The sequence below is a fragment of the Capra hircus genome, chromosome 10 (assembly GCF_001704415.2).
Source record: "Capra hircus breed San Clemente chromosome 10, ASM170441v1, whole genome shotgun sequence".
NCBI classification, from domain to species: domain Eukaryota; kingdom Metazoa; phylum Chordata; class Mammalia; order Artiodactyla; family Bovidae; genus Capra; species Capra hircus.
This window is the reverse complement of record NC_030817.1, coordinates 50,576,484-50,587,473: the sequence shown is the minus strand read 5'-3', so window position 1 is coordinate 50,587,473 and position 10,990 is coordinate 50,576,484. Positions and strand designations below refer to the sequence as shown.

The 10,990-nt window shown below is 41.2% G+C and overlaps 1 protein-coding gene across 1 annotated transcript in view; it reads right to left on the bottom strand.

Moving 5' to 3' along the window:
- The window catches only part of MYZAP (myocardial zonula adherens protein), a 115,068-nt gene continuing 109,521 nt past the window's right edge, over positions 5,444–10,990 (bottom strand). The window contains exon 13 of the mRNA XM_005685718.3: positions 5,444–6,380. Coding sequence (XP_005685775.2) covers positions 6,284–6,380 — 97 coding nt within the window. The 3' untranslated portion in view covers positions 5,444–6,283. The remainder of the gene's footprint in view (positions 6,381–10,990) is intronic.

The following is a 10,990-nucleotide window of genomic DNA, read 5'->3' as shown; positions in this document are numbered from 1 at the left end:
CAGGGACAGACCCCCTTTAATGTTATAGAATGATTCCTAGCATTCTTTGAATTTAAAATTACTGATTTTTTTTTCCTTTTTTGGTTGTTTTAAGAAGGAGGGTGTAGAGTGTTTGCTGAACAGTCTGTTTCTTTCTTGTTATCACGAAAACTGACATTTTTTATGGCACCACATTTCATCTAGAAGCTGTTTCCCCACCAGCTTCTCCAGGGGCCCAGGGGTTCCCAGAACCGACTGCCACTCTGAGTCCTGCTTCATTACCTCCTGGTCCCAGGATCTGCCTTTTCCTGAAATCCTCTTCCTTGACACTACGCTAGGAAAAGGCTTCTCACGCTAAAGCACCTTGGAGAGGGAAGGTAGCCAGGACTCAACAGCAGTGCTTTAAGACACACCTCCGGATGACAAGACCCTCCTGTGCACCAAGCCCCAGGACCTACCTCAGTTGGCACTCACATTAGCCTATCAGGTAGGTGTGATTTTTTTTTAATTAAAGTGCAGTTGATTTACAGTGTTGTATTAATCACTGCTGTACAGCAAAGTGATTCAGTTATAGATATACATTCTTTTTTATATATTCTTTTCCATTGTGCTTTATCATAGGATATTGAAATAGTTCTCCATACTACACAGTAGGACCTTGTTATTTATCCATTATATATATATACCAGTTGGCATCTGCTAATCCCAAACTCCTACTCCATCCCTCCCCCCAACGCCCTCCCCCTTGACAACCACCAGTCTTTTCTCTGTGTCCGTGATACTGTTTCTGTTTCATGGACAGGTTCATCTGTGTCATATCTTAGATTCTGCAGATAAGTGATATCATAGGGTATTTGTCTCTTTCTGACTTACTTAGTATGATCATCTCTCGTTACATCCATGTTGCTGCACATGGCATGATTTTGTTCTCTTTCATGGCTGGTAATGTTCCGCTGTATATATGTGCTGCATCTTCCTTATCCACTCACCTGTAATAGACATCTGGGTTGTTTCCCTGTCTTGGTTATTGTGCACAGTGCTGCTGTGAACACAGGGTTGCATGTCTCTTGTTGAATTATAGTTTTGCCCAGATCTATACCTCATGCGAAGAGTTGACTCATTGGAAAAAACTCTGATGCTGGGAGGGATTGGGGGCAGGAGGAGAAGGGGACGACAGAGGATGAGATGGCTGGATGGCATCACTGACTCGATGGGCGTAAATCTGAGTGAACTCCGGGAGTTGGGGATGGACAGGGAGGTCAGACACAACTGAGCGACTGAACTGAACTGAACTGATGCCCAGAAGTGGAATTGCTGGATATATGGTCATTCTATTTTTAGTTTTCAGAGAATTTTCCATACTGTTTTCCACAGTGGCTACCCCAACTTACATCCTCACCAGCAGCCATGGGAGAGTTCCCTTTCTCCACACCCTGCCCAACATTTTTTATTTGTTGACTCTTTGATGATGACCATTCTGACTAGTGGGTGCTGGTACCTCATTGTAGTTTTGATTTGCATTTCTCTAATAATTAGTGATGTTGATCCTCTTTTCATGAACCTACTGGTCATCTGTATTTCTTCTTTGGAGAAACGTCTGTTTAGGTCTTCTGCCCATTTTTCCTTTTTCCTCCTTCATACTTACTTATTTATCTGGCTGTGCTGGGACAGGACCTTCCATCTTCGCTGTCGCATGAGGGATCTTTTAGTTGTGGCATGAACTCTTGATCGCAGCATGCGGGATCTAGTTCCCTGACTAGGGATCAAACCCAGGGCCCCTGCATTGGGAGCACAGCCTGCAACTGGGCCACCAGGGAAGTCTCCTCCTTCCCATTTTTCAGTTGGGTTGTTTGCTTTTTTTGTTATTGTGTGAGCTGTTTGGATATTTTGGAAATTAAGCCCTTCTTGGTCACACTGTTTGCAAATAGTTCCTCCCATTCCATAGGTTATTTTGTTTTTGTTTTCCTTACAGTTTCCTTTGCTACGCAAAAGCTTATGAGTTTGATTAAGTCCTATTTGTTTTTGTTTCTGTTGCCTTGGGAGACTGATCTAAGAAAACATTGGAACAGTTTATGTCAGAAAATGTTTTTCCTGTGATCTCTTCTAGGAGTTTTATAGTGTTATGTCTTATGTTTAAGTCTATAAGCCATTTTGAGTTTATTTTTGTGTAAAAATATGGAACATTTCATGAACTTGTGTGTCATGCTTCTTCTTGTTCAGTCACTCAGTCATGTCTGAGTCTTTGTGACCCGAGGGATAGCAACACGCCAGGCTTCCCTGTCTTTCACTGTCTCCTGGGGTTTGCTTAAACTCATGTCCACTGATTCGGTGATGCCATCCCACCAGCTCATCCTCTGCCTTCAATCTTTCCCAGCATCAGGGCCTTTTCCAAAGAGTTGGCTCTTTGCATCAGGTGGCTGAAGTGTTGGTGCTTCAGCTTCAGCATCAATCCTTCCAATGAATATTTAGGATTGATTTCCTTTAGGATTGACTGGTTTGATCTGCTTGCTGTCCAAGGGACTCTCAAGAGCCTTCTCCAGCACCACAATTGAAAAGCATCAATTCCTCAGCACTCAGCTGTCTTTATGCTCCAAATCTCACATCCGTACATGACTACTGGAAAAACCATAGCTTTGACTGTATAGACCTTTGTTGGCAAAGTGATGTCTCTGCTTTTTATTACCCTAAGTTTGTTATAGTTTTTCTTCCAAGAAGCAAGCATCTTTTAATTTCATGGCTGCAGACACCATCTGCAGTAGCTTTGGAGCCCCAAAAAATAAAGTCAGCCACTGTTTCCACTGTTTCCCCATCTATTTGCCATGAAGTGATGGGACCAGATGCCATGATCTTAGTTTTCTGAAGTTGAGTTTTAAGCCAACTTTTTCACTCTCCTCTTTTACCTTCACCAAGAGGCTCTTTAGGTTCCCGTTAGCTTTCTGCAATTAGGGTGGTGGTATCTGCATATCTGAGGTTACTGATATTTCTCCCAGCAATCTTGATTCCAGCTTGTGCTTCATCTAGTCTGGCATTTCACATGATGTACTCTGAATAGAAGTTAAATAAGCAGGGTGACAATATACAGCCTTGACATATTCCTTTCCCAGTTTGGAACCAGTCCATCATTCTAACTATTGCTTCTTGACCTGCATACAAGTTTCTCAAGAGGCAGGTAAGATGTTCTGGTATTCCCACCTCTTGAAGAATTTCCCACAGTTTGTTGTGATACACACACCAAAGGCTTTCACATAGTTAATGAAGCAGATGTTTTTCTGGAATTCCCTTGCTTTTTCTGTGATCCAACAGATATTGGCAAGTTGATCTCTGGTTCCTCTGCCTTTTCTAAATCCAGCTTGTACATCTGGAAGTTCTCAATTCACATATTGTTGAAGCCTAGCTTGAAGGATTTTGAGCATTACCTTGTTAACACATGAAATGAGCACAGTTGTGTGGTAATTTGAACATTCTTTGGCATTGCCCTTCTTTGGGACTAGAATGAAAACTGACCTTTTCCAGTCCTGTGGCCACTGCTGAGTTTTCCAAATTTGCTGGCATATTGAGTACAACACTTTAACAGCCTCATCTTTTAGGATTTGAAATAGATCAGCTGGAATTCCATCACCTTCTCTAGCTTTGTTCATAGTAATGCTTCCTAAGGCCCACTTGACTTTGGACTCTAGAATGTCTGGCTCTAGGTGAGTGATCACAGTATCAAAGTTATCTGGGTCATTAAGACCTTTCTTGTACAGTTCTTTCCTGTATTCTTACCACCTCTTTTTAATCTCTTCTGCTTCTTTTCAGTTCAGTTCAGCTGCTCAGTCATGTCTCTTTGCAACCCCATGGACTACAGCACGCCAGGCTTCCTTGTCCATTACCAACTCCCAAAGCTTTCTCAAACTCATGTCCATTGAGTCAATGATGCCATCCAACCATCTCATTCTCTGTTGTACCCTTCTTCTCCTACCTTCAATCTTTCCCAGAATCAGGGTCTTTTCTAAGACAGTTCTTCCCATCAGTTGGCCAAAATATTGGAGCTTCAACATCAGTCCTTCCAGTGAATATTCAGGACAGATTTCTTTTAGGATTGACTTGTTTGATCTCCTTACTGTCCAAGGGACTCTCAAGAGTCTTCTCCAACACCACAGTTCAAAAGATCAATTCTTCAGCACTCAGCTTTCTTTACGGTCCAGCTCTCACAAACCATAGCTTATGGATCTTTGTTGGTAAAGTGATGTCTCTGCTTTTTTCTGTTAGGTCCATAGTGTTTCTGTCCTTTATTGTGCCCATCTTTGCATGAAATATTCCCTTGGTATCTCTAATATTCTTGAAGTGATCTCTAGTCTTTCCCATTCTATTGTTTTCCTCTATTTCTTTGTTTTGCATTGTTCACTGAAGAAGGCTTACATCTCTCTCCTTGCTATTCTTTAGAACTCTACATTCAGTTGGGTATATCTTTCCCTTTCTCCTTTGCTTTTTGCTTCTCTTCTTTTCTCAGCTATTTGTAAGGCCTCCTCAGACAACCTTTTTGACTTCTTGTATTTTTCTGGGGGATGGTTTTGATTACCACCTTCTTTACAGTATTATGAACCTCTATCCATAGTTCTTTTGGCACCCTATCAGATCTAATCCCTTGAATCTATTTGTCACTTCCACTGTATAATCATAAGGGATCTGATTTGCTTGCTGAGGGGCCATGCTAATCTTCTGTATATCGTTCCAATTTTAGTATATGTGCTGCTGAAGCAATCAGGTAGGCATGATTATCCCAAGTTAGTAGAATATGAAGTTGATATTCAGAGAGCTTTGATGACACGTCCAGGTTCCCACAACGCCAATTTAAATGCAAATTTGACTTTAAAATATGCCATTTCCTCTTGATACTATGCTGACTGAGTTGCTTTGCTTTCTTTCTTTGACTCATTTTGTTTTTTTAAAGGTAAGAGGTAGGGAGTTTGGGTGAGCTTCCTTGGTAGCTCAGCTGGTAAAGAATCCACCTGCAATGAGGGAGATCTGGGTTCAGTCTCTGGGTTGGAAAGATGCCCTGGAGAAGGAAAGATCCCCTGGAGTGATACTCACTCCAGTATTCTTGTCTGGAGAATCCCCGTGGACAGAGGAGCCTGGCAGGTGACAGTCCCTGGGGTCACAAAGAGTCAGACACGACTGAACGACTAACCACAGCACAGGGAGTTTGGGCCCACAGGAGGATTTTTTTTTTTTTTTTAGTAAAAATGATTTTAATGTTTTATAAACATGAAAGCATCTTAATCTTTCTAGAAGGTAAGTTAACTAGATAAATTTCAGGGTTTAAATATATACACACAAATGCACACACCCTCTCTACAGTTTAGAAATGATTTCAGGGACTGTAATGATTGAAAGATTATGGTGCCCTAACTTGAACAGTCCAGAACCTGGTTCTGTTCTTTACCCCTCTACACAGTCATGAATGACACACAATGACAGCATCAGTAGAACAAAATATATGGCATTTATTAAACGTATGTGACATAGGTTATAATATCAAAATAGAGCATGCATGAACAAAGTATTCATTCTTTTAATGAAAACAATAATTGATACTGAAGACATTAAGTGATTAAATTTCCACAACATACAAAATTCTCTTTCGTTTAAAGTGAGAAAGAAAAAGTAAATCACAGGTTGAAGAAATACAGTGATTTCAGCTGGCCCCATAAAGGCATAAGGCACAAATTAAACCGAGGGATTAGCACATCAGAATGAAACATGTCTGCCCTCACAAAGACTGGCTCCAGCCGAGGCTCCCAAGCCCCTGCACGGGTCCTCCGCACCTGCTCCTTCCTTCCTGGGGTCACATTTCCCCAGGTGCCCATGCTCCTACGGACAGGCTTTCCTGTAGCAGAGAAACACGGCCTCTAATACTTTTATGGGTAAATAAAACCTTCATGCTGTAACAAATGATCCTGGCATGAGTAGCATGAGATTTCAAGTTAATACCCTTTTTCCTCCCAACCGAAGTCTAGTAAAACAGAAAATAGAGAATTCTCCTGCCAGGATTCAGTGTCTATATGGAAAGCTGACAACGGCCCAGTACAGCAGGGTACATACATACACCGGTTGGGGGTTTGAAAAACAACCTTGAAACCTCTCTCTCCTGCCCTCCCCCCTCCACCTCCACTTTGCCTCATGTTTTAGAAGTAAACCTCAGCAATTTCCACTGGGACTTAAAACAGTGTACAGGAGGAAGCAACAGTCACCCTTTCCAGACTTCAGGCTGCAGGGTTCCAGGGCCTTTGTCCATCAGTGAAAAGTACACGTCTCCAAGTGCTTAGGTCAGAGTTTTCTTCGTGGTCAACTCTAGGACTCGTGTGTATGGGGTATAGTTCCTGGAAGGCATTGCGATCTCACGAGTCCTACCTGTTTGGCTGAGAAATGAAAAAAGACAAATCAGAAATAAGAGACAAAACTCACCATATGTTTCACGTGATAAGATAACTCGAGGAAATCCATTTTCAACACTTAAAAATAGACTGCAGTAATACAGTTGAGTATTTAGAGGGACCATTATTTTTAGTAACTTTAAAAAGTTATTTATTTGGAGGATAATTGCTTTACAATATTGTCTGGTTTCTGCATACATCAACATGAATCAGAATGCAGGAATATCCCCTCCCTCGTGAAACTCCCATCCCTTTAGGCTGTCACAGAGCACCAGGTTTAGCTCCCTGTGTCATATAGCAAGTTCTCACTGTTGTTCAGTCACTAAGTCGTGTCCGACTCTTTGTGACCCCATATGGACTGCACGCCAGACTTCCCTGTCCTTCACTCTCTCCTGGAGTCTGCTCAATGGAATCATGTCCATTGAGTCAGTGATGCTATCCACCCATCTTGTCCGCTGTCACCTGCTTCTCCTCCTGCCTTCAATCTTTCCCAGTATCCAGATCTTTTCCAGAGAGTTAGTGCTTTGCATCAGGTGGCTGAAGTATTGGAGCTTCAGCATCAGTCCTTCCAATGAATATTCAGGGTTGATTACCTTTAGGACTGACTGGCTTGATCTCTTTGCTGTCCAAGGGACTTTCAAAAGGCCTCTGTCCATGGGATTCTCCAGGCAAGAATAGTACAGCAGGTAGCCATTCCCTTCTCTAGGGGATTTTCCTGTCCCAGGGATCAAACCTGGTTTCCTGCATTACAGGCAGATTCTTTACCATCTGAGCCATTAAGAAAGCCCTCAACGTTCCATTAGCTATTTTACATATGGTAGTGTATATAATGGAGAAGGCAATGACAACCCACTCCAGTACTCTTGCCCAGAAAATCCCATGGACGGAGAAGCCTGGTAGGCTGCAATCCATGGGGTCGCTAAGAGTCGGGCACAACAGAGCAACTTCACTTACACTTTTCACTTTCATGCATTGGAGAAGGAAATGGCAACCCACTCGAGTGTTCTTGCCTGGAGAATCCCTGGGACAGAGGAGCCTGGTGGGCTGCCATCTATGGGGTTGCACAGAGTCAGACACGACTGAAGCAACCTAGCAGCAGCAGCAGCAGCATGCATATATTTCCATGCTACTCTCAAGCACTGGAACTTCAGCTTCAGCATCAGTCCTTCCAATGAATAGTCAGGGCTGAATTCCTTTAGGATTGACTGGTTTGATCTCCTTGCTGTCCAAAGAACTCTCAAGAGTCTTCTCCAGCACCACAGTTCAAAAGAATCAATTCTTCGGTGTCAGCCTTTTTTATTGTTACTCATGCATGTATATTCATTTATTGATTCTTTTCTCATATAGGTTATCACAGGATATTAGTAGAGTTCCCTGTGCTATATAGTAGGTCGTTGTTGGTTATCTTTGTTATGTATAATAGTGTGTATATGTTAATCCCAAGCTCCTGATTTAACTGCCTTCCACATTTCCCCTTTGGTAACCACAGGTTGTTTAGGTTGTTTGTTTTTTTATCTCCAAGTCTGTTTCTGTTCTGTAAATACTAGGTTCACATATGAGTGGTATCATATGATATTTGTCTTTGTATGACTTACTTCACTCAGTGTAATAATTTCTAAGTTCATCCACATTGCTGCAAATGACATTTCATTGTTATGGCTGAGTAATATTTCACTGTATAAATGTACCACATTGTTATTGATTCCTCTGTCGATGGACATTTAGGTTGCTTTTATGTCTTGGTCGTTGTATATAGTGCTGTAATGAACATTGGGGTGCATGTGTTTTTTTGGAATTACGATTTTCCTTGGCTATATGCCCAAGAGTACAATTGCTAAATCATATAGTAATTCTAGTTTTAGATTTTTGAGGAACCTCCATACCGTTTTCCATAGTGGTTGTACCAATTTACCTTCCCACCACCAGGAAGGCTGGGAAGGTTCCTTTTCTCCACAGGTTTCCTTCCTACCAGTGTAGGAAGATTCCTTTTCTCCACACTCTCTCCAGCATTTATTGTCTATAGACTTTTTGATGAGGCCATTCTGACTTAGGTGAGATGATCCCTCACTGTAATTTTCTGCTTCTCTGATAATTAGTGATGTTGAGCATCTCTTCATGCGTGCTTTGGCCATCAGTATGTCTTCTTTGAAGAAATGGCTATTTAAAGCCTCTGCATATTTTTTGGTTGTCTTTTCTTTTTTTATCTGACATAGAGCTGTGTGAGCTGTTTGTATATTTTATAGATTAATCCCTTGTCTGTTGCTTCCTTTGAAAATATTTTCTCCCATTCTGTGGATTGTCTTTTTGTTGTTTATGATTTCCTTTGCTGTGCAGAAGGTATTTGTTTGTATTTTTATTTAATTTTATTTTTATTGAAGCATAGTTGATTTCCAACGTGTGCCAATCTCTGCTGTACAGCAAAGTGGACTCGGTTATATATAGACATTCTTTTTCATATTCTTTTCCATTATGGTTTATTATAGGATATTGAATATAGTTTCCTGTGTTATACAGTAGGACCCTGTTGTTTATCCATCCTATATATAATAGTTTATATCTGTTAATGCCAAATTCCCAGTCCTTCCCTTCCCCTTGGCAACCACAAATCTGTTCGCTATGGTCTGTGAGTCTGTTTCTGTTTCTTAAGTAAGTTCATATGTGTCATATTTTGGGTTCTACATGTAAGTGACATCATGTGGTGTTTGTCCTTCTCTTTCTGACTGCCTTTAGTTAGTATGCTAATCTCCAGTTGCATCCACATTGCTGCAGATGGCACTGCTTCACCCCTTTCATGGCTGAGCACTATTCATCATATGTATACACGTACTGTCGTCTCTATCCACTCATCTGTTGCTGGATGTTTAGGTTGTTTCCATGTTTTGGCTATTGTGAATAGTGCTGCTATGAACATAGAGGGGTATGTATCTTTGGGGATTAGAGTTTTGTCTAGCTATATGCCCGGGAGTGGGGCTGCTGAATCATATGGTAATTCTATTTTTAGTTTTCTGAGGAACTTCCACAGTTTGCCACAGTGGCTACACTAACAAACATTCCCACCAGCAATACAGCAGGCCTCTCTTTCCCCACATTCTTTCCAGAATTTGTTGTTTGTTGACTTTTTTCCCATTATTCAAGTGTATCTTTAAACAATTTTTAATTGGGGGGTAATTGCTTTAAGTGCTTCCCAAGCGGCTCAGCTTTACAATGTTGCACTAATTTCTGCAGTACAACAACATGAGTCAGCCATAAGTATACTTATATCCCCTCCCTGTTGAGCCTCCCTCCAATCTCCCACCATCCCACCCCTCTAGGTCATCACAGAACACCAAGCTGAGCTTCCTCTTTTTTTTTTAATTTATTTTTTAATTGGAGGAAAATTGCTTTACAATGTTGTGTTGGTTTCTGCTGTACAACAGCACAGAGTCAGCCATAATTATACATATATATCACCTCCTACTTGAGCCTCCCTCCCCTCTAGTCATCACAGAGCACCACGCTGGGCTCCCTGTGTTACATGGCACCTTCTCACCAGCTGTCTGTTTTACACGTTAGTGTATATGTGTTAGTGCTACTTTCTCCATTCATCCCACTCTTTGCTTTTGCCACTGTGTCCACAGCTCTGTTCTCTGTGTCTGGGTCTGCATTCCTGTCCTGCAAATCGGTTCATTAATACCATTTTTCTAGATTCCATATATGTGCATTAATATATGATATTTTTCTCTTTCTGATTTAATTCACTCTGCATAACAGGTTCTAGGTTCATCCGTCTCCCTAGAACAGACTCAAATTCATTCTTTTTATTTTTTTTTAGCTTTATTTATTTATTTTTTTAATTTTAATTTTAACTTTATTTTGCTTTACAATACTGTATTGGTTTTGCCATACATTGACATAAATCCACCACGGGTGTACATGAGTTCCCAATTCTGAACCCCCCTCCCACCTCCTACCCCATATCATCTCTCTGGATCATCCCCGTGCACCAGCCCCAAGCATCCTGTATCCTGTATCGAACATAGACAGGTGATTCATTTCTTACATGATAGTATACATGTTTCAATGCCATTCTCCCAAATCATCCCACCCTTGCCCTCTCCCACAGAGTCCAAAAGTCCGTTCTATACATCTGTGTCTCTTTTGCTGTCTTGCATACAGGGTTATCATTACCATCTTTCTAAATTCCATATATATGTGTTAGTATACTGTATTTGGTGTTTTTCTTTCTGGCTTACTTCACTCTGTATAATAGGCTCCAGTTTTATCCACCTTATTAGAACTGATTCAAATGTATTCTTTTTAATGGCTGAGTAATACTCCATTGTGTATACGTACCACAGCTTTCTTATCCATTCATCTGCTGATGGACATCTAGGTTGTTTCCATGTCCTGGCTATTATAAACAGTGCTGCGATGAACATTGGGGTACACATGTCTCTTTCAATTCTGGTTTCCTTGGTGTGTATGCCCAGCAGTGGGATTGCTGGGTCATAAGGCAGTTCTATTTGCAATTTTTTAAGGAGTCTTCACACTGTTCTCCATAGTGGCTGTACTAGTTTGCATTCCCACCAACAGTGTTAGAGGGTTCCCTTTTCTCC